This window comes from Neovison vison, chromosome 6 (assembly GCF_020171115.1).
Source record: "Neovison vison isolate M4711 chromosome 6, ASM_NN_V1, whole genome shotgun sequence".
In the NCBI taxonomy this organism is placed as follows: domain Eukaryota; kingdom Metazoa; phylum Chordata; class Mammalia; order Carnivora; family Mustelidae; genus Neogale; species Neogale vison.
In genome coordinates, this window is record NC_058096.1 from 179,546,225 (window position 1) to 179,571,604 (window position 25,380).

Consider the following 25,380-nt stretch of genomic DNA (forward strand, 5'->3'; position numbering starts at 1 on the left):
AGTTGGTTGGTTGAAGACGTGTGAACTGATGACTGCATTTATAGAAAGCCTCCAGTGCACTGAACACCATGTAGAATTCAAAACACTGAGTGTGTTTTACAGGAGTATACGAGAATTTTCCTAATCCTCAGCCAGTAAAATAACATACCTGAGGATAGTGACTCTAGGAAATCTTGAAGTAAAAATGTGGAAAAAATAAATAATCTCTTTTCTCATTCCCTACCACCATCTTCTATTCTGCTGCATTCACCTCACTGCTCTGTGCACTCCAACCACAGACAGGTCTGCTTTGATCTCCCTTTATGTGTCATGTACTATTCTACCACAGTGCCTTTGCACATACTATATTTTCCCTCTGGGACATGCTTCCCCTCTAATCTTTATTTATCTTTCGGATTTCAATTACAGTCATTTCCTCATGGAAGTCTTTCTCAATTCCCTTTGTCTATGTTTCTCAATACCTTTTGTTACAAATGTCATAGTACCACCACCATTTTCTCAGCATTCATCTCAATTGGTTATTGTGTATTTCTTGCAATACTATTCAATGAACATGTTCCTCTCCCTCTAGAAAGCAAACTCTGTAAGATGAGGCACTGGGTCTTGTTTTCTTTACCTGCCAATATAGAGACCACTCAGAAACAACAACAACAACAACAACAACAACAACAAAACCCAGAATGAATGAATGCTATATATAGTCTGTGTTTTCCTCTCCTAAAATGCCTTGCTTTTTTCTTTGTGCCCTCGAACATTTGCCCAATCAACTACCTTACAAAAAAGACTACTTTCAGACCATCTCTTCATTCCCCCTGCTCCTGCTTATTCTGTCTTTTGTTCCTTAGAATTCAAGACCTTCAACCTTCTGAACGCTCACCGCACTTGAGGTTACTTGTTCAATATCTGTCTTCCCTGCCTCATATAAACTTCATATTTGTCTAGTTCACTGATGTATCTTCCTCATCTAACACACTGTTTTCTACCTAGTTGGTATACGTTAACTATTTATGGGAAAAAGGCAAACATACAAAGGAAATCTCCACACTGAGTATTGATAATTCAGTTTTTTCACAACACATTTACTTGGATGATGTGGAGGTATTTTCCAAAGATCCTTAATTTTTCAAACATGTAGGAGAATTAATGGTTCTTTACAGTCAAGGTAATTACTTAGTAGAAATCTCAGGCTGTGATTACTGACATGGAACTATATGCAGGATAAATGGATGGTTAGAGTAAAACAAAGCTTACTATCTTAGAGCAATTGATAACTGTGTTTGAAATCTTGGAACATCTGCTAGGTACAAAGAACCATGCTGAGTAAAACATAGACACATGGATCTGGTTCTCTGGTTATATATGGACTAGTCAGAGAGCCAGACAAAACCATATGCTCAATTCTAGTACCTCATAATAAATATTGGAGCACTCATAGGCAAGAGAGATAAGAAAGCATAGCATTCACATATTAATGCACAGTCTATGCATGTACAGGTGAAGGCATGTCCATAAACATACATGTGACATTTCCCTGACATATTAAATCCTCGTAATTTTAAAATACCGCCATTATTGCTATTCAATAAATGAGGATACTAGGATTGAGTGGGATGTAGAACATTTTCTAGGTCATACAGAGTTTAGGCAGTAGATACCAGAGAACAGCAGGCACAAAAGCCAAGGAGAGAATTGAAAGGGCTAAGAAAATTTAGAAGAAATGACTTATTATAAAGTACTCTGGAGGAGATAGGAAAATTAACATTTAAAATAAGCCTTAGGTAAAGAGTATTCTTTGTTCTGAGAAAACCCACTAAGTGATATTTAGTTTTGCAAATGTACAATTATATCCCTAAGGTTCTTGGAAGAGTTAGAGAAGGAGATGTGCTGACCAATGTTAAGTAGTCTGGCTGCTAATTGAATAGTTCTTGCCGAACTTCATCACCTTAGAGAAAAACATTTATCCTCTGTGGAATTAGACTGTGCCTGGCTGGTAAAATAGTGACTGCTCTTAAGAAATCACAAGCATTCATTGGGGCATGTGGGTGGCCCAGTTGATTAAGCATCTGACTTTTGCTTTAGACTCAGGTCCTGATTTCATGGCTTCTGGGATTGAGCCCTGTGTCAGACTCTGCACTCAGCAGGGATCTGCTTGGATATTCTCCCCCTCTCCCCCTTCCCCTATTTGTGCTCAATCTCTCTCTCTCAAATAAATGAATAAATCTTAAGAAAAAAAAAAGGAAATTATAATCATTCTTAAGTGGTTGTTTGAGGAAATCAGATCTGAGACCCTGACAAGAGGAATAAGGATAAATGAGTTCCATCTCAAATGTGAGGAAAACAGTGGATTAGATTGTCAAGACTCAAAGTGTGATGTCATTTAAGATTAGACAACTCAGAATTTGATACTGAATTTTATACTACATGTTCAAAGGCAATATGCTTAGTTGTAGGAAAGCAGAATGGAGTCTAGAGTTTATGTGCTATATGCATTATATTATTATGATTAAGATGCTATTAATGACACTTGCTGATTTCAAAATGTATTACAAAGCTACATTAATTAACAAAGTGTGGTATAAGGCAGATATACTGATCAACAGAATAAAATTGAGAGCTCTGAAATAAATTCTTCTGTTTATGATCACTTGATTTTTGACAAGAGTGCAAAATCATTCAATGGAAAAAGAACTACATTTTCACAAATGGTGTTGGAACAACTGTATACCCATGTACAAAAGATTCTGTCTCTGATTTCAAACTATATTACCAAGCTATCATAATCAAAACAGTATGGTATTGAATTAAAAACAGACCCATAGAACAATGAAACACAATATTAAGCCCAGAAATAAACCCATAAATATATAGTCAATTAGTTCACAACAAATAGCCAAGAATATATGAGGAAAGGACAGTCTTTTCAATAAATGTTGTTACTAAAACTAGACAGCCACATGCAAAAGAATGAAACTGGGCCACTATCTTATACCATGCACAAAAATTAATTCAAAATGGGTTAAAAACTTGAATGTATGTCCTGAAACCATAAAAATTCTAGAAGAAAACATAGGAAATAAGCTCCTTGACATGGGTCTTGGTGATGATTTTTTTGGATTTGCCAACAAAAGATAACAAAAGCAAAATGGAACAAGTAGGATTCCATCAAACTATAAAGCTGCTGTACAGCAAAGGAAAACATCAACAAAATAAAAAGGCAACCTACTGAATGAAAAAAATTTTTGCAAATCACATACATGATAAGGAGTCAGTATCTAAAATATATAAAGAACTCAAGAGCAAAAGGACAGGAAATCTGGTATTAAAAATGGGCAGATGATCTGAATAGACATTTTTCCAAAGAAGAAATACAGATGGCCAACAGGTACATGAATAGATACTCACCGTCACTCACCATCAGGAAAATGCAAATCAAAACCACAATGAGATATCACCTTACACCTGTTAGAATGACTATAATCAAAAAGACAAGAAATAACAAGTATTGACAAAGATGGGGAGAGATGGGAAAATAAACTGGTGGAAATGTAAATTGGTGCAGCCACTTTGGGAAACAGTATGGAGATTCTTCAAAAAATTAAAAAAACAACTACCAATGATCCAAAAATTCCACTTCCGGGCATTTATCTAAAGGAAACAAAAACACTAACTCAAAGTGACATATATACTCTATGTTCATTGCAGCATTATTTATAATAGTCTATATATGGAAATAATCTACATGTCCACTGATAGATGAGTTGACAGAGAAAATATGGTATAAATCCAATGAAGTATTTTTTAGTCATAAAAAAATAATGAAATCTTGCCATTTGTGACAACATGCATGGACCTTGGGGGCATTATGCTAAGTGAAATAAGTTAGACAGAAAAAGGTAAATATATGATTTCACTTATATGTGGAATCTAAAACAAAACAAAACAAAACAAAACAACAAAACAAATAACAACCAATCTTACAGATGGCAGAGAACGGACTGGTAGCTGCCAGAGAAGGGAGGATGGGGGCGGTCAGCACATTGACTGAAGGGCATCAAAGAGAACAAATTTCCATCTCAAAATTAAAAAGTCATAGGGGTATAATGGACAGCATGGCAACCACAGCTAGTAATACTATATTACTCATATGAAAGTTGTTAAGTATATCTTAAAAATCCTCATCATAAGAAAAAGGTTTCTACAACTACGGATGGTGATGGATGTTAACTCGACTCACTGTAGTGATCAATTTGCAATACATAGAAATAGTGAACCGTTATATTGAGCACATGAAACTAATCCAATGTTGAATGCCAATTATACCTCAATCTTTAATAAAAGAAAGAAAGGGAAAAGAGAAAAAAAGAGAATGAAGTTGGGCCCCTACATCAATATATATAATGACATACCATTTGGCCATTAAGAAAAATAAAATACTGATACGTGCTACAATATAGATCAACCTTGATAATTATGGTAAGTGAAAGAAAACAGGTTGCAAAAGGCTACATAATATACGATGCCATTTATGTGAAATGTCCAGAATGGACAAATTCATAAAGACAGAAAATAGGTTAGCGCTGGCAGGAGTTGGGAGAATTAGGGAGTAATTGTTAATGAGTGCAGAATTTCTTTTTTATAAAGATTTTATTTATTTTTGAGAGTGAGAGAGGGAGTGCACATGCACCTGAGCGGGCAAGGGGCAGAAGGAGAGGGAAAGAGAATCCCAAGTGGACTCCTTGCTAAGCGCTGAGCCTGACTCTGAGCTAGACTGAAGGACCCTAAGATCATAACTCAAGGCATAATCAAGAGTTGACCACTCAACTGACTGAGCCACCCAGGTACACCCAGGTTTCTTTTTTTAAGGTGATAACAGTCTTCTGAAATTAGTGGTGATGGTAGCAACAGAAAACATGGTATGAGAAGTAAGAGAAAATACTTCTTCAATGAACTTCTTTTTTAATGAGAAACACCATATTTAATATACAACTTTATGGAAGGCACCCCCCTGTTTTAGAAATTTAAAAATGTACTTCCCGGTTAAAGGAATAAAGTATTTAGGAGGAGGTATTACCTCAAACTGGTATTTCTGTTTCTCTTGTATTCTTTCATTGGCTGACTAATATAGTCATCCAGCCTCACTTGTTCCACAAATATTTAGTCAGCACCTATCCATATATACTGGCCCTCATCTCATGTTAGTAACATTTGAAAAAAGCAGAACAAGATAATCACTAAGATTAAAAATGAGGAAATTCATTTGTTGAGTCCCTCACACTGTCCCATCACTGCTGTTTAACATAATTGTGGGCTACTTAAAGAAGGGTCTTCAAGGTATAATTTATCTATATTTTATGAGGCCAAGTTGAGAGATTGCTCATTGCGCAAAAAAGGCAGAGAATTTCGTGGAAGGGGTGGCAGGCAATAACCAGTATGAAAAAATGAACAAACCTGAAATGTTAATGATGAACAACAATGCAAGTGTTTGGCAGCAAATTAATATTCTGATCATAACTGGATAGACTAAATACATATATCAAGGATAAATTACTGATCTTCAGAACCATCCAGTGAGGGTTTAGTGCTTAGTACAGAATTTAATCTCTGGTATAATATCTAACAGCATAATTTAGTTCTTGGAAAACACACACAGACACACACACACACCCTTTCATGATGCCCCTGAATTTGAGATTTAACCTCTGAACCCTAAAGCAAACTTTGTTCTATAAAGGGATCACTACTATAGCTATAAAGTAAAAAACAAAACAAAACAAAACAAAACAAAACTAGCTAGTGTGGTACATAAAATACATGTCAGCTAGGAGGTAAATGGCCTGTGCAGATTAGAGCCTACTCAGTGCAAGGTGCTCCCTGGGTGGACAATGGAATCTGGCCTTCGCTAGCACAGGGATTTCTGCAGAGAGAAATGTAGTAACATGAAAGGTAACAATGCATAAGAGACCATGGTCGAACTGTTAACAGCCACAGGTAGCTCAGACACTCTAAATGTGATAATTGCCAGTTTTTAGGGCTTTAGTGTGTCATACAAAGGGGTCGAATTCTGGGAAAATGACCTAGAAAAAAGAGGTCCAGAGAGAGGGATTTGGGGTCAACAAACTACCCTGAATCACTTCAAATCACCGCCCTATGAAGAAAGGGCCAATCCTGCCTATTTTAGAGAAGGCCTAGAGAGCGCTATTTCAAGTGAGAGGAGGAAGTACTGAAGAAAAGAAAAGGTGACTTTTTGAATTTCTGTAGCTACCTTTTTTCCATTATTTCATCAAATCATACTATGTAATGTTCAAATCTCTATTATGCTTACCAGAGGCAAATGCATGGCAGGACACAAAACGTGCACACGTAATCCCACATTTAATCAAGGCCATTGCTCTCAATACTTGGTTCCTTAATCCAGTAAAGTTACAAAAACACCCGATTTCAGCCTGATTCCCTATATGGTTGTATTTTTCCTTGGTGAAAGTGGTCAGCAAAGAATAGGAAAGGAATTGCACATATGCTGGTCTACTAGTTTCTTAGGTGGCTGCAGACAAGTTACTACAAATTTGGTGGCTTAAAACACACAAATTCATTCTCTCACATTCAGAAGGCTAGAAGTCTAAAATCAAGGTCTTAGCAAGGCTGTGCTCATTGTGAAGGCCCTAGGGGAGACTCTGTCCTTGTCTTTCCAGCTCTTGATAGCTGTTGGCAATCCTTGACCTTCCTTGGCTACATCACTACAATCTCTGCCTCCACGGTCACATTGTCTTCTCCTCCTTGTGTCTCCTCCTGTCTGTTAGGAGGACCCCTGTCATGGATTAAGGGTCCAACTGCATACTCTGGATGATCTCACCTTGAGATCCTTAATTTACAATAAAAAAGACACTTTTCCCAAACAAGGTCACATTTAAAGGTTGTAGGTGGGTATGACATTGGGTAAGTTACCATTCAATCCACTAGAGGTAGTCTATTAGATTTTGAATTCTGAACCATAACTGAATATGTATCTACTATCATATCATAATCTCTCAAACAAAAACTCTTGAGAAAAAAATGGACAGTGACATGATTAGAGTGATTCCTTAGAGTTGACACTTTCTGCCGGTCAGAAACTGCCCCCTTTTTCAAAGGAATGAGGACACCTGATTGTTCACCAAAACTTCAGTCAAACATAAAACACAGTTAAGAGTGGGTAAGGTAAGACTGAATCCTTGTTCTCTAAAAATTAAGCTGGAAAAACAATAAAAATCATTTTAACATTTTTTTTTTTTTAAAGATTTTATTTATTTATTTGAGAGAGAGACAGTGAGAAAGAGCATGAGCGAGGAGAAGGTCAGAGAGTGAAGCAGACTCCCCATGGAGCTGGGAGCCTGATGTGGGACTCGATCCCGGGACTCCAGGATCACGCCCTGAGCCGAAGGCAGTCGTCCAACCAACTGCGCCACCCAGGCGTCCCTCATTTTAACATTTGTTGACTGAATTAAAACAGTGAAACAGAAAGTGATAATATTTTAGTAACTTGTTATTTTTTAGTTAATATCCAAAGTGTTAATTTTTAACTTTTTTTAACTTTGGTGACTTTTTTTTTTAAAGATTTTATTTATTAATTTATTTGACAGAGAGAGATCACAAGTAGGCAGAGAGGCAGGCAGAGAGAGAGGGGGAAGCAGGCTCCCCGCTGAGCAGAGAGCCTGATGCGGGGCTCAATCCCAGGACCCTGAGATCATGACCTGAGCCGAAGGCAGTGGCTTAACCCACTGAGCCACACAGGTGCCCCAACTTTGGTGACTGATTAGGGTGACTGGTTAAGTACTATCTGATTAAGAATCTTTGGACCCCCATCTGGTCTTGTTTTCCAATTTTCAGGTGAACAGTATTCTTAAAATATTTTTTGATTTTTAAAAAATCTGCACATTTCATTCATTTAGTCATTAACTCTCTGTCAGTCATGTAGACCCCAAATTGGATGGTGGGATGAGTGGAAGAAGAAATACCTAACAAAGCCATAATTAACTGGTATCTGTACAATAATAGATTTCATAGAAGGGACAGAAAAAAAATAAAAGGACAATTATGTTGTATACCTGTGAATTTCAATTATTAATTATACCAGAACTCACAACTATACACATCACTAAGAACCCATATAGCATGGCCATATCTGCCTAGTTCTTAATGTTTACATTATAAGATCTTCTAGAGACATTGATTATCACCAATAATGTCTTTGTAATACTATACTAAGTGACAGTACCTTTCAGAAACTTCGCAAGGCTTGGTTTAAATGCTTCTAACTATTCAATGAGAAAAATGTACTCCTTTATTGAGAGTCTAAGCCCTGCCTTGATAAGTGTTTTCAGTTTTACTGTTCAAATATTTCTTAGTTGATTAAGTTTTAATTGATCTAAATATTCACAAATTATTTATCCAAACAATCATCCATCAACATTTTATTGCTCAGAAACAAAAGTTAGCTTATTTAAACAGACTTGCTAATTAAAAATAAGTCAAGCCAGTCATGGGTTTGGCCATCTCTCAAACCCCCAGTAATTGTTCGGGTTGACTGCACATTTAATTCTTTGGCTATGAAAGATACACTAATTATTGAATATTAAAAGCAATGAACATTTGAAATTTACTGTGAAGAGAAGCAATAATCAAGGCTAAAAAACCAGGTTGCCAAGAGCCCCAGTTTGAACATGGTACAATATTCTAAATTTAATACATTTTTCTAGTTTTTATTACCATCAGCACTGCAGTTGTCAGAGGGTGTCCAAGTTAAGGAGAACTCAGACAAAGCTCACTGTGGCAGCAATAAGAAAGATCTATTTCCATGAGAACATCTAATCAGCTTCTGTTCATCAGTGAAATATTTTCACCATAAAAAATGTTGGCTGCCACTTAATTGCTAAAGCTAAATGAAATTAACCTTAGAATGGATTGGTTTATTGAGTTACTTTACCCTTGTAGATACACTGCATGAGGTCATAGGAAGGCCAAAATGGAGTGGCTTCGGCACCTAAGGGACCCCTTCACTTATCATCTCCATCCTTCTTCTTCTTCTTATCATCATCTTTTTTCTTCAATATCCTTCTCCTTAATGTAGGTTCAGGAGTTAGGGTAGTGCACGAGTCTGGTTTCTTTTCCCACCTCAGACAAGGTACCAACAGAGATCAGCATAGGTAACATTCAAGGGCTTCCTTCAAAGAACAACATCTCGCCAGTGGCCAAGACAACACCAGTTTCTCTACAGGCAACTGGATTTTCGTTACATGACTTAATTCTACCATGAGCAATTTGGAGATATTTATGTATGAATTATTGTCATCCATGACCTGAGATGATGAAGAGTGTTAAGTCTTTTTGTTCTGAAGATCTGAATTAATGTAAAACAGCTGAACTTCTAGGATGAAGGCCCCAAACAATGTTTATGAAGCAATCGAGTTTGATGGGCTAAAATCCAGAGTTACTATATTATTCCCTTGGAAGCTCTTCATAATAATCTATATTTAAAGAATCTTTTTCACGTGTAGGGGAGGAATTATATGGGAGTAAGAAAGCTTATAATAATATGTCATTTACTGCTTGGGGACATACAGTTTACCAACCCAGGGTTATTTACCATAAAATCTCAATATTCAGAATGTTTTATAACCTACTTATAATAAATTGAGAATTTGCATTTTAACTTTTAGAGCAGAAATATTGTTATTAATTATTCTCATTATGGAACCTGAAACCAATTATATTAAAATTAAAGTCACAAATGTATGCATAATTGCACTACACAACATTATGCTTTTAGATGTTAACAGTAAATCAACATCATGATGACATCAAGGAAGCTTATAACTAAAAAATTAAAAACAAAAAAAATTAATGATGGAGATACTATATTAAAGGTTGCAAAACACATTAAAAATTCCAAGTTTGTGTCTCTAAAGGAAACATGTTATCACCCACCCAAATCTATGTTTGAACATGAATTCCACTAGGAAAGTTTAATTTTAGGTATCATGAGGGAACCACACTTGGCAAATTCCATGTAATGGGTATCTGCTCAGGAATTAGATGGTCAGGTCCCTATGGGTTCCCCTCCTCCCACTGCAACCTCAGTGAAAGTTCTCTCATTTCACTAATTCTCAGATTCTTCACCTGTGAAATAAAAATACCCAGCCTCTGCACCTAGTTCAGTGCACCCTTGCTCGCTTCTTCTTTAGAGCCACCTTGATTTATAAGAAAACATCCCTTCATCTTTATCTAACACTTCTTAGTTTCAAGTCTATTTTTATATTTTTATAAATTCATCTATAGGACAATCTTGGGTTATATTAAGAACTAAACAGGACAATGCTTTCAAAGTCCTTAGCATAAAATCTGATAGAGTAATAAAATTATAATAAATACTATAATAATAGCTAACATTTATTAAATCCTTAGTGTGTACCAGACAATGATGTGAGAATTTTAATAGGATTAATTTATTTGACCCTTACAACAAAGGAGGTATGGTTATTAACCCCATCTTTCTGAACTCAGAAAGAAACTGAGGCAGAGAGAAGTATCTTGTCCAGGGTCACGGGGCTATAGAAGGGGCTGAATTTCAAAGCAGGGAATTTAACTCCAGAGCTTGTGATCTTATCCATTATACCTAAGCTGTTAATAAATGTTAGTTATAAACTGATGGTTACCAGAGGGGAGATAGGAACAGGGATGGGTGAAATAGGAATTAAGATTTTAAAAATTTCTCTCTGTCTCTCAGTCTTTCTATATACATATATACACACACATTATATATGGCTTTTGCATTATATATTACTTAGAAATATAAAAAATTTAAACTTTCCAATGTAAACTAAATGTCTACTTACATTTTTTGAAAGTTGAAAAAAAAGAATGCAGAAAAATAAACAAACGATTATTATTTTTATTTTAAAAAGAAAAGGGAGGGAAAGAGAAGGACAGGGAAGAAAAGACAGAAAGAAAAGTAGAGAAAGTTATTATATAGCATTCTCAAGCAAGGAAATATTCTGGGACTTTGCATATGCTGCATAATTTAGTCTTCATAACAACCCTAAGAGCTAACTATGGTTATCTTCCCAATGTCGGTGAGATGTCTGAATTTTAGAAACATTACGGACACCTAAAGTGAAGCGGAACAATAAACAGCACTCCATTCCACTTAAACTTGGGCAATATAATATCTTAGCTTCTCAAACCCACATAATCAATTTTTAAAAATAGTTTTATGATTATTTTTCTAAGTATATAAGTATGTCATATAATTTACTTTAAAAACTATATGTCCATATGTCTGAGAAAAAAATGCCCTACTGAATTACCATGCACAACGACTCTCGAACAGATTTAACTTGGGATACTTGTCTGCAGGGAGTGGGCGGCTAGAATGATGAGGCTGTAGCCCTTCATGCTGCATAGACAAATCCTCTTGAAATAGCCCCACCATTAAGCGGTGGAAATAATGAACTGAAATTCCCTGCATTCCTGCCTTATCTTCTGATTCAGCTGTCTATGTAAGAATGAAAGATCATTCAACTTGCTTTTTCCCTTGGATGGAGGGGAGATTAAAGCAAGGCTATTCCTAAAACATTGAACTGAAAAGCTAAATATACTCTCAGGCCAAGTTTTCAGGAGTCGGATGACATGTTTGACATATTCCATGCATGAACAATTTTTTTTTTAGGCTAAAGCCTCCTGTCCCAACATATACCCTTATCTGGAATAACATGTCAGTTGTCTTCCACATAATATCTTCCACCTCAGGGTGGAAATGCTTGCACCCACTTCCAAAACACTCTTAAAGGATCATCAGAAAGTCTTTGAACTCAGTGGTTCAAATCATGACCCAAATATGGCCTGATGAGTTTAACATCCACTCTTACTATGTCTTCACTTGTTTAACAACTATTATTGCAAGTTTACTAAGGTCTGGGTACTGGGTAGACTCCTATAAAAAAATTTTTTTTTCAAAGATAATATTCATTTATTTGAGATAGAGAGAGTGCAGGTGCACATGAGTGGGGAGACAGCAGAGGGGGAGGGGGAGGAAGAGAGAGGATTCCAAGCAGATGTTTGATGTGGGACTTGATCCCACAACCCTGACATCATGACCTGGGCCAAAATCACGAGTCTGACACCTAACTGACTGAACCATGCAGGTGTCCCAACCCTGATAAATTAATCAATGAGGTTTTGTAGCCCTTGATATAATAGAAGGAGTAAATAGTGAAAGGGGTATAGTAGTCTTGTGACAGCAAGAAAAATGAATGCTAATGGCTTAATATTGCAGGAGAACTGAAAAACAAAATGTGATCCAAATTGTATTACAATAATGTATGCTCATGAAAATGTCCCTATCTCATCAAGAGTGACTTAAATTATGCTATGCCTTTTTAATAAGGAAGGATTTTCAGCCTAACGATATTGAATGAAAAAATGGTGGGGAGGAGTAGGTTCTGAAAGGAATCATCTCCATTAACGAGACTTTTTGCTTATGTGAATTAATTCATTCTTTAAAAATGCTAAATACAAGAGACTATCAAATTATGTCTACATAGCAGCATTATAAGATTTAAAAATCATCCATAAACAATGTATACCTTATAAGATTGTCATATAGATAAATTTATATAAAGTATAAGAATGAGACTTGAAGCTATGACTCGATAGATAAAGAAGAAGTCATGTTTTCTCATCAAGGGTGCACTGAACTAGGAGCAGAGGCTGGTTTTCCTTGGCTGTCACTTATTTACTGTGTAAATAACCATGAGTAATTCAGTTACTCTAATCTTAATTTGCATTTTTAAAATGATATAGGCCAGGAATATTTTAAGTTCTGTTTCAGCCATAAAATCATATGATTAAAAATGAAGAAGTATTTTCACTTGCACATTATGGTGCAGTAAGTATGGTCAAAAGACAGTATTTTTTCCCCTCGCTCACTATGAAGATGTTTGGGGTGAAAGCAATTAGTCAGTAACATTCAGGAGATGCCACTGTCATGCTTCCCCTTACATCACTGAAGAAAAGTATTTTATTCTTTACTATTTAAATAGGTTTTTGAATAAAGGCATCATCTTTTTATAAAATTAATGTGAAAAGGATAGGAAGAAAAAAGTCTAGAAACTGCAGAGTTAAGATCAATTAGGCTGGATTCTAGAAAATGATTAAAATATAAAGGGTATGAGTTTATAAAAATACATCATCCCTCAAATAATTTTATACATATATTTTCTTTTTTGTGTCACTAAAGAGGAAACAAATTAAGGAAATCCTTTATTCATACATATAAAGTCTCCTAGACTTTGCAGACAAGCTAGTCTCAATTCTCTTGGAACTTAGACTCTATCGCAGTGATTAAACGATGAGGGAAAATAAATATACAAAATCATGCTAGGTTGTATTAAGTCCTAATAAACGAAACAGAGGATGTTATATAGAAGTAGAAGGCTGGAAGAAGGTAAGCAGAAGAGAAAAACAGAAATGATGGGAATCCCTTCTTAGGTTAGACAGGGTGATGTGAAAACTTTCTCCTAGGAAGACGCTCTACCTAAATTTAGAAGGAAGGATCATGAAAATGAGCATGCAATGTATCATGAGAAAAGCATGTAAAGCAGAGGGAATGAAAGTATCAAGGCTCCAGTACAAAAGAGAGATTCTCATTTTCAAGAAATTAAAATGAGCCCATGGTAATGAATTTGAGATTTATTCTAAGTGCAGCAGAACGCATAAAACAGAAAAGTGGAATGATCTCATTTACATGTTTAAAAGATTAATCTGCCTGCTTTATGAAAAATGGTTAAAGAAGATGTAGAGAAGTTGCATAGAGACCAGGTAGGAGGGGTATGGAAGAAAAAAATAATACATCTTGATTTTACCAAGCCATTTGGCAAAGATTCTCACTACTTAAAGAATACATAGGAGAAACTGGGGTCCAACTACAGTATGTGTGGGAAAATGTGTAGCTAACTGAACAAGAATATGCAAAGAATATTGATTTAAAAGTTCAGTCTCATCTTGTCTCAGTGGAAGTTCTGTGTTGGCATGCTGCCCTGCCCTGGTCAACATGTTGTATCAATTATTTGAATGTACACATGCTTATCAAATTTTCTGCTGACATTAAAGTAGGAGGACAATCAATATGTCAGATTAAAAAAAAGATATAAAACAATTTCAACTGTGAGGGAACAAAGGGTCACCACTCAGAAGGTGAATTTAATAGGGGTAAATATAATATGCTGAATTTAGGTTAATAAAATAACATGGTTGGGTAGCTTGGGATTAATAGACATTCATAAAAAATCAATCCTCAGATTTTATAGGACTGTATGTTCAAAATAAGGTTACAATGTGAGACTGGGGCTTTAAAATAAGATGAATATCAATGTCAGCTGCATTCACTGAAAAAGAAGTTCACATTGTGGGCTACTGCTTTTCCAACTGTCCTCTGCAAAGGTCAGGGTGCATGCATAGAATTGGGTGCATTTTTTTTTTTTAAAGATTTTATTTATTTATTTGAGAGAGAGACAGTGAGAGAGAGCATGAGCGAGGAGAAGGTCAGAGGGAGAAGCAGACTCCCCGTGGAGCTGGGAGCCCGATGCGGGACTCGATCCCGGGACTCCGGGATCATGACCTGAGCATTTTGATATGGTCACAATTTAATAGAAAATTAACATAAATGTGTGTGTCATGAAGAAGATGGTTGTAGATTTACTGCTTGGAGAAGACAACAATTAAACATGATCATGTTTTCACGTATTTGAAGCCTAACCAGAATCCTAGAGCAAGGCTTGGGAGTTAGAATGATGGAAATTCAGATATTTAGCTCAATTTTAAGAACACGCTGTTGGGTTTGTTTTTATAGTTTTGAAGAACTAGAGCAGTCTACCATGGGTCAGAATGCTTTGTGATGAATAGGTAAGCTCTCTGTTTTTAGAATTTTTAAGGCTGAACAACAATCAAGTCATGGATTCTTAAGGTACCAGGTTGCCTATATTACCCATTAAGTGGGATAAGCAAGGTGGGCTCCAAACACTGGTCCTCAGGCCAACTCAGCCACAAAATGAGTGTTAGAGCTTTTCCTTAGGCTAATAGAATGTAATTAAATGACAACCCTCGAATATGATATTCTGTCTTTTACATAGTTTTAGTAGTAGAAATGCCTGGACTCTTTAAAAAGGGTAGTCTTAACAGTTGGTAATTTGTTTCTCAAAATGTCATAAATTAGAAAGACAGGCTTGGTAATGCTATGACAACCATTATTTTTTGTTGTTACTACTGCGATCTTGAAAATTTCTTCTATGAATTCCAAAAATCAAAGAAGTAATCTCACTGAATGCAGAGACCACCCTACTCCGAGAATCAAAGAGTCTAAGAATATTTTTCAAAAGGAACCCAACAAAATTCACTTGTCATTCCTAAAAAATAGGTAAAGGTATCAAACTTGCATTAAACCAAGAGAAAGAGTTTGGTTCTATAGCACTCAATTAGACATATTATCCTTCTATTATTCTGCATACCTAAGAATATTTGGAAGATTCTATTAGGAAATATTCACAAACAAAATGATCTTGGAAACCTATATATATCTAATACTCAGAAAACTCATTTCTTAACTAGTAAAAATGCCACCTGATGGCAATAATAGATCTAGCACTGGATATTAGATATATTTGATGTTGAGTTCCCAGAGAGGATTTTGTTAATGAGAATATTCTACAGTGTTACTGCCAACAGACTTTGTAACTATGAAACCTTTGACATTAATGCACTGCTGTATGAGTTGGGATTTTACACAAGGAAATATATAATCATATGCAAATAAAAAACCCTTAAAAATGTAGCTGAACATCAATGCTCAAAGACATCCATACTCAAATGTGTACTCACTGTTCTTGCCTGTGGATTTAATTTTCAACTTGCTATTTCTAAATTCTACTTTCTTTGATATGTTCATGAACTTTTATTAGTAGATGGTCTTAAGATACGGTGATTTATTTTTTAAGTGTTCTAAACTGGAAGTTTATACTTTTATAAGGTATAATGTAGAAGCTAACACTTTGTCTCTACTTTTTGTTGTTAATCTAGTGGTTTTAAAAATTTTCCTAATCTATAAAACAAGAAAAAAACTGGAGAATTATAGGATTAATAGACTACCAACTTTTTTTGAAACTCTGAGCCTTATGATTAAATACTTCTCAAATTGACTATTACTGGCAGTTCAATTGCTTGCTTATACACACTCTATAATGTGTGTGGGTTTATGTGTGTAATTTCTGGCTATGTAAATTTATGTATAAATTTGAGTGCGTGTGAACTGTACAGAGAGTCTCATAACAAACTATTAAATAATCAAACTGTCTTCAATCTTTTAAAAGCAGAATGCATCTTTCCAGTTAGATTTACAATTTATCCTATTAACAAGATATTTCCCAAATACGAAAAAAAGGTGAAGATCACATAACAAATTAAAATCTGCTTGATTAAAAAAAAAAAAAAAACTGTTTTAAAGGCTTAATGGTACCAAAACTCAGAGTTACATTTGCAGCATGATGTAATTGCTACTTACAGGCAAACTGAAGCTTTGCTTCTCTGCTAACAATTGTTCCAAATGAGTTTGTTGCTATGCACTGGTACGTCCCAGTATCTTGGGTTTTATTGGGGTTATTGATCAACAAGCTGCCTTCAACAACACTGTAGCGGAAATCCACACCAATGTCAACATCTGTTCCATTTAATTTCCACCTATAGTATAGAAATGCCGGTAGGTAAAGCCTTGTAATATTAATCAATATTTCTCAATCACATAAAAGATATAAAAACTATCAACAGCAGGAAATATCATCTGTGACTTTCTCAACCATGGGAAAAAAAAAGCAAAGAAAGAAAGAAAGGCTCTATTCAGAAATGGTTGACAACTGCCATGGAAAGAGCATGTCTGTTCCAGTAAACAATGATATTAAAATTTTAATACCTCCTTTGTGTGGCTAATCTGATACTACACACACTTCACTTTTTTTTTTTTTTTTAATCCCCATTGCATCTTGTACAACTTTCTTCAAATAGGGTTTCTCAGCCAAAGTCCTTTTTGTAGTTTGAAGTTAATCTTTTTTTTCCCCCCCTTCTCCAAGTTTGTAGTTATTCTTTAAATGGGTCTATACAGATGACAGAATACACCACTTTCAGGTAGATTGCTTAGTATTTGATGAAATTGCAGCAGAGTTGCTTTGATTTGGTCCTTAATATGACTGAAATGGCTGACTGCAAAGCAAAGGAACTCTATTGATCTAGAGCTGTCTTAGGGACCAAACTAGTCTTAACCATGGATCACTTTGAGGATCTTCTTAGTAATGTCACTCAATCATCAATCAGCCATCCCAGTAAACCGAGATCAGGTAATTAGGTAACAGAGGCAAAGAGAGTTTTGCTGTTCTTCTCTTTGTTTCCTTGAATCATCTATTGTATTTGGCTCTAGTGTTTGGCCCTATAAATACATTTTACCGGGACTCACACATTTAAACAGCAAAGCTTTACTAACAGGATCTACTTCTTTCTCTTTTTTCTTTCATCTTCTTCTTCTTCCTCTTTTTTTTTTTTTTTTTTTGCAGTCAATAACGTTCTAAAAAAGAGCTTATTTTAACCAAATTGCCTTCCTTTGAATACTTAGGAACTTTTAAGTTAATATAATTCAGTGACTATGTATCTTATTTTTTTCTCCCCTTCCCTCCCAAGTTCTACACAAATACCGGGTAATGAAAATATCATAGTTGAAACTTCTGAAATATCAACAGTCTCACAGTAGCATTTACACTGAGAGACCAAAAAATAAGAAAACACTGAAGCACAAAGGAAATTGGTAAGAAACAATAATAAGACTAAAGAATGTGAGACTTCCATTTAATCTCCTTCAATCAGTAAAAAACAAACAAAACCCATTAAAAATGTATATTTGTACATACACGCTCATTGTGCATCCTCTCATAACATTCTGGAGTATTATGGCTGCTGCGTACATGTAAAAGGATTTAAATGAAAAAATGCAAGGCAGTTTGTTTCAAGATTTTGGATATTTGGTATCCACAAAACAGAAGTTTAAGGAGGATTCTTTTCTTTCTGTCAAGATCTCTCTCACGCTTCAAGGTCAATTTTAAATCACACCTCTTCCAATGAAGTCATTTTCTATATTCCTACTCAAAATTAATCAAAGTTTTCCACAATCTTCTACAGGAGTCTCTCTGCTCTATTACAGAGCAATTCCGCCTTCACTGTAGATAATTTGCCTAGATCTCTTTTGCATTGTCCCTTTAGCAATCTAGACCTTGACACTTTCCTTGTGCTCAATAAATGTCTGTGGAACCTGACTACATATTTTACTTCTTTGCTGTATATTTTAGCTTTGAGCATGCATAGTTTATGAAACATTCTAGCCCCTCACAGTATGGTGGTGTATGTTTGTTCACATCTATGTCTTTGAAATATAAAAATTTAGAAACATGAGGGGCAGGAAAGCTAGGTCAAAATCACAAAGTGGGACATAGCTCTTTATGTGTTTGTTTATAAGAAGATGGGTATTAGAAACAGACATTGTTTTTAAGCTTGACAGTAATTCTCTCTGTGCTCTGACACAGGCATGAAAGCAATAAGCAATAAAAAGAGAAAGCCGGGTTATATTTTAGCAGGTCTATATGCACATGAATCTCTAAAAATGACTGCCAGCCCTAGACATTTTTTTTTTTTTTTTGAGTCAGCTGATCACGTTTTGGCTATAACTCTCACTTCAAATGATAGTCGAGCAATTTAATATGACAAATCTAAGAACTCAAAGAGGAAATTGCAATATAATGTGAGCTGCAAGCAGAATGTGGAATTTAGAAATGGACCATGTGAGACTTTTTAGAAAAGTGGTTGTGGGGATAATGAGAACACCTCTGTAGGTTTGTCTACACTAGTCATCTCAACCTAAACGCTCTGCAGAAAGTCCTTTAATCTACTTTATTGCCTGCTTTTACATACAAATAGCAAAGGAAAAGAGATTATTTAGAAAATAAAGTGCTTGCTGTGAAATGCAGTTGAGACTAGATTGCAAAGCACTATACCCAGTTTTATTGCAATGAAGTCAGTGTTCATTCCCACTGAATGTGGATTGCACTGAATTCCTTATCTTATCCCATACTGGAACACTCTTTGAAAAATCAGTTTATTTTCAATGTTTGAGTCATCTTTTAAGTACCGGCAATAGAAACAATGCCCACGTGGAACAAAGAGAGATTTTCCCTAGGGTCAGGAGAAATTAGTGAGTCCCGTAAGTTGATTTCTGAACCACTTTGGGAACCATAACTCAGCTCTTTCCAGAGAGTCAGGTTGAGCCCAACTAAAAGCTGACACTATAAAGTGCTGGGAGGTACAATTTTCCAGACTTTGCTGGGAGGCTATCTGTGGAATTTGTTGCAATAAAATCCTCTTTCTTTGTTCACGGTCTCAATTTGACCTGGAAGAAGGGGCAAGACCTTTGTGACTTGGAACTTGTTGTTTATAAACTAAGTTGAACAGAAACATCGCAGTAGAAGTACTCCAGCCAAGTACTTGAATGTCCCATCTGTCTGGAAAGGGAAGCTGAGTGCAATAAGTAATGTCACAAGTCCTTAAGAAACTTTAATGCAAGGAAAGTCGGCAAAAGTCAACAGTTCTAAAATTTTTCTGGGTCTAGGTCAATCCTTTCAAAGTTGAGGGGCAGGAAACAAAGAAAAGAGAAGGCTCAGTTGAGGGAATAAACACAAAGAAGAGAGGTCAGTTGTGGTGTTTGCAGAAAAACCTAATGCTGAAAATCCCCACGGAGAGTTCACCTTGAATTTCTCCTCCTTGTTTGTCCCCCTCAAAGTCAGCCTGAGCACTGAAAAAGTATAGCCACACTGTTTGAAAATACCTGATCTCTCCATTCTATCCCTTGCTCTTTCCATCAACATGAGGGAGTTTTCAGCTCCCAGGTAGCAACTGGCTATTATGTTACAGAGAAACTGCCAAAGGTATAAAGGAAAACACAGTACCCTGTAACCAATTGCTGGTGCATTTGATTAAAAGTTTTTTTCTCAGCTTTTCCTGGCAATCTTTAAAAACATAATAGGTTTCTGTTCCACTGCTTGTTTTAAATAACAAAGCAGGCCCCTGTATCTTGAAACACAATGTTACAAAAGCAATGTTAATTAAAGGTCACAGTTTGGGGTAAAAACGAAGCAGCAACTTGCCAAATTCTGCTGCAAAATTTGTTTTCATTTAAGGCTAACATCTGAACTTACACTTGGCTCTGTGCTAAAAAATAGGCCCATTTAACTCATCCTTTATGTATTTAGAAACCTTTGCCTCTCGCATTTATTTTTTACTATATAACACATTTTAAAATATCCGATTTAACCTTGAATTCAACATATTCTGTGTGTGGAGAATAAGTGCACATTCTGGTTTGTCCAGGACAGTGCTGGTTTTACACCTGCTGCCCTAGAATAATTATTAACAGTGGCCTTTTACTCTCAGAACTGTCCTGGTTTGAATGATAAATTATATATCCATGAGAGTGTGTTTTTTTTCCCCCTTTCAGTGATGCACTTCTTTTGGCAAAATATCCATATAGCAAGACGTCATTTGCCCTCTGAATTCAGTTAAATATTTCCTTTTCTATGCAACTTTCCCTGTACCTTCCCCTTGCATCCTGAAGTAGACTCTCCTCCAGAATGCCCTAGAACGCGGACATCCTTTACAGCAAGGATAGCACAATACTCTCTGCATAGCTCTGCAGCGACCTTCACCACTTCTTAGACCTAGGGTGGTGTCCAGTAATATAGTGGTTTGATACAGTAGCTTACAATAGTGATTTAAATATCTTTCCTGGACCACATATTTTCAGAATCCTAATCCATATCCCAATTCAAGGAGAGATACTATGGTGAACTCTTGGGTAGAAGCTCTAGAATCACTTATCCCAGGTAATTGCTGAGCCAGTTCCATGCACCCATAACTCAGAATTTGAAAGACACTGGGTGGTGTAATGAATGATGATATAGTTGATGAATGAATGAATGAATGAATGGGCACACAAATTAAATTCTAAAATAGTTTCTACTACACTAATACTCCAATTCTTTAACTTACATAAGATGTCCTTTATCTTCTGCCAAATTGCAAACTAAATATCTCAGTTCATACCCCACTTCTGTGGATCCTTAATGATCCAATCTCTTCCTCCCCAAAACTATGACATATGTTATCTATTATTTTGGTTTCTAAACTCTATTATATATTGATCATTAGCTTAAAGTTTTATCATTAAAGGCGAACAGAGGCAAAATCATACGTATAAGATATATGCAGTCATGTGGCCCAACAAACATTTATTTACCAAACATTTACTTTTTTATCTTGCTGTGAATTTCACTCTTTCCCTCTGAAGTTCCAAGACCCTGACCCTGCCCTTCTCCTTAGTTCAGAACGACATATATACCACATTTTTGCCTATCTTTGGAATTTCATGTCTGCGTAGATTCCTCATACATACGAATTTGAATTTGATTTTCTTCTGTTAATCTGCCTTATGTTAATTTAATTCTTAGTGCAGCTAGAGGAATCTCAGACGGAAGAAAATTTCATCCTCCCCAACATTATAAAGTGTCACAAGACAATAAAGGTCTGTTTCTCAAGAAAGTAATATTTTAAAGTCTCCATTTCCATTCTGAATCTACTGACTCCCTTTCTCAATAGTTAATTATAACCTCTAATTTTGTCTTCTTCTTTCCCTTGATTTTATGATTTTACCAAGTATGTTGGCATCCTTAAACAACTGCTCCATCTTACCTGCCCTTGAACGTTATAAATATGGAATTATACCATTCTTTAGTGACTTGCTTTGTTTGCTGGAAATTATGTTCCTGTGATCCATCATACTGTAGCTGTAATTCACCATTTTCACTACTGCACGGGGTTACCTTGTACGAACATACTAGGTTATATTTATTTATATTATGTTGAATTTAGTTTTCTAAATTTCTGCTGATCTGGTAGGCATGCAAGAATGTGACATTTCAGTTTTAATTTGTATGTTTCTGTTAATGGCACTGACAATCTTTCTATCTATTTCATGGATGTGTGATATTTCTTTTCTTAGAAGTACCTAATCAAGTCTTTCAGTAATGTTTCTACTAGGCCACTAAAAAACTGTTTTTACTTTTTGATTTGTGGGGATTTAAAAAATATTTTTGGATATTATTTCTTTGCCAATGACATGTATTAAAAATATCTTCTTCCAGTTGGAAGCTTGAAATTTTACTCATCTCAGTATTTCTGTTGAACAGAAGTTCTCAACGTTAATGAAGTTAAATATTTTCTTTTATGATTTGTGCTTTTTCTGTCATATTTGAGAAATATTTCCTTCCCTTCAAAGTCATAGATATGTATGTCTATCTTCTTTTAAAAGCATGTATGTCCCGTTCAGGTCTTCCAGTCACCTTAAATTGGTCTCTGTATATGTGGTTAGGTAGGGGACAAATTTTATTTCACTTTTTTTAACCATGTATATAAATCCATTGTGCAGTATATCTTTTAAAAATTTACTTCTATTATTATCATGATTTTTAATTTTTATCTCCACAAGACAGTATATTGTTATTATTTTTATTGTTCAGTGTAATTGCAATTGGTTTTAAGATGGAAATGTTAACGTTTACCACTTGCGTTACTACCATTGGTTCTTTTATCTCAGATATTCTACCTGGGACCATTTTTATTTTGTTTCAGTTATATCTTCTAGAATTTTCTTTAGTGAATATATCTGTTGAAGTCAAACTTTATTTCTTTATAAAAAGACTTTATTCATTTGAAAGAGAGTAAGAGAGGGAGAAAAGGAGCAGGCAGAGGGAAAAACAGGCTCTCCACTGAAGAGGGAGCCCCATGAACGGGGCTTGATTTCAGGACCCTGGCAAGAGCCTGATATGGGACTTGATCCTAGGACATGGGATCACAACCAGAGCTAAAGGCAGACACTTCACTGAGCTACCCAGGTGCCCATGCTGAAGTCTAACTTTAGTTTCTGAATGTCCGAGAACACATTTTTTTTTGTTCTCCTTTTAAAAAAATATTTCTGCTATGTAGAAATTTGATAGTTAATCTCTCTCAGCATATGGAAGACTGTCATCCGTCTTGATTTGTTTCTATTGAAAAGTCAGATGCTAATCTGCCTTCTAGTTGAAGGTTATCTATGTTATAAGCTTAACTATTTTTAGAATTGTATCTTCAACTTGGCTGTTCTGCTATTTCACTATAATAATTCTAGATGAGGCTTTATTTTTATTTGTACTCCTTGAAATTCATTTGGTTACCTAAATATATAGCTTGGAATTTTTTTTTTTTTTTTACTTTTTTAAAAAAAATATTTTATTTTTAGGTAATCTGTATGCAGACCCAACATGGGGCTGGAACTCACAACCTTGAGAATAAAATACTGCATGTTTCACTGACCAACATGGGGCTGGAACTCACAACCTTGAGAATAAAATACTGCATGTTTCACTGACTGAACCAGCACTCTTACAGCAAAGAATTTTTATTTGGCTTTGGAAAATTCTTAGCCTTCTCATAAAATATTGTCTCTGCCTCATTCTTCCTTGCCTTTCCTTATGGAACTCTGATTAAACATATATAAACATTTTCTATTAATCTCTCTCTCTCTCTCTTTTTTTTTTTTTTTTTTTTTTTGTGGCTTTCCCTTTCTCTGTATCTCTCTCTCCCTCCTCTTTCTTTCTTTCTCTCTCCCTTTACTTCTCTTTACCCAGATCTGATGCCTTTGGATGATTTCTTCAGATATACCTTGCAGTTTACTAATTCTCCTTTCAGCTGTGTCTCATCTTCTATTAAGACCAGTAGCACCAAAGTTTGAAACAGGAATTATTTTTGCTTTATAGTTCTTTGGGGAGGCAAGCGTATTTCTTGTTACATGCACTCTAAGTACGTAGCCTTGAGGTCCCAGGTCTATCCTAGGAGGTATGCTAATGTTAGATTCTCTTCTTGGTCTTGGTCGATTCTAGGCTTTATCTTGTAATCACTGTATGCAGCTGCAAAATCCAAAGTTCTAGTCCACGTAGTTCAAGGTAAAACCTACTTTTAGGGGTTAGTTTTCTTCTCTGGGTTCTAAATCCACTTTTAAAAAAATTTTTTATTTTATTTTTTTTTAAGTTCTGAGTACTTCTTACTTTAATACCAGTTTTTTGATGCAGGTGTTAAAAGTGTTTTAAAAAAATATGTTAAGAAATATTTAGGCTTTCAGTGAGGGTGTCAGACAGGATATTTAATTCCCAGTACAGCCAGAAACAGAAGTTGGGCACTAAACCTTTCATGAACACAATGATCTCTTTAGTGTCTCGGGGTATTCTATGATGCCTGTTTAAAAGCACTTTAAGTAATTAGTGCTCTATAAGTACTTGTCGATTTTAATAACAGAACTCGTACGCACGGAAACGCATGATTTAAATTAACGAACCTGATATGTGGTTTTGGATTCCCTTTAACTTCACAGTTGAGCTTCACTTTTTTCTCCTCAGAATTCAAAGGGAACATCACGTGACCTGGTTCCTGAATAAAAACAGGGCCATGCAGTGCGTAATCATCTGAAATGAGAGAGGCAAGTGCCCCAAAATGAAGAACATCTTCCAAATGCAAACAATAACAGAAAACAACTACAAAATGAAAATAAGAGCAATAAAATAAGAACAAAAAAATAATAATACACAACAGATTTAGTCAGCTTCTTAAATGAAATTTCCCACTGAAGACTAATCCTTTGTAGATTATAACGAAGTGGAGACACAGACTCTCCTATTTCACACTGACAATTTATTTTTACTAACAACATCCTGAATGCTTGACCTTCCCTTTCCTCTCTTACTTTTTATTCTATCTGCCTTTTGCTTAGCCTTTTACTTAGTTTATGTTTTGTGCCTTCTATAGCTCTTTTGTGCTGCTATTACCCTGGGAGACCTTCTAATGTCACAAAGCTAAACATTTCTCTGCTCTATAAGGGGGTAATAGAAATGGAAGCAAGCAATGATGATTTCATACATACACTAATAAAGAGAAACATCTCTGTACTGCTAAAATATGTATAAAAGTTTCTTAAATTCTCTATGTAAGTAAAGAACAACCTCGAGTCATGATTCTCAAATTATCTGGTAAATGACCAGCTTGTTTTTGTCTTTTTTTCCCCAACCTACTAGGGATCCATACATGGGGATGTTCGTGTAAATATCATACAGCCGGAACCGTCTGTGACTCAGCACACGAATTCAGTAACACTCAAATGAGTCTATAGCTAGCTCAGTAATACAT

General features: G+C 35.5%; 1 protein-coding gene across 6 annotated transcripts in view; it reads right to left on the bottom strand.

Annotated features, from left to right (window-relative positions):
- Positions 1 to 25,380, bottom strand: part of CNTN4 (contactin 4) — a 952,026-nt gene that overhangs the window by 292,300 nt on the left and 634,346 nt on the right. For all 6 annotated transcript variants that reach the window (XM_044253128.1, XM_044253130.1, XM_044253132.1 and 3 more), the window contains 2 exons: positions 24,536 to 24,662; positions 16,586 to 16,761 (listed from right to left, as the gene is read on the bottom strand). In XM_044253128.1, coding sequence (XP_044109063.1) covers positions 16,586 to 16,761; positions 24,536 to 24,662 — 303 coding nt within the window. The remainder of the gene's footprint in view (positions 1 to 16,585; positions 16,762 to 24,535; positions 24,663 to 25,380) is intronic.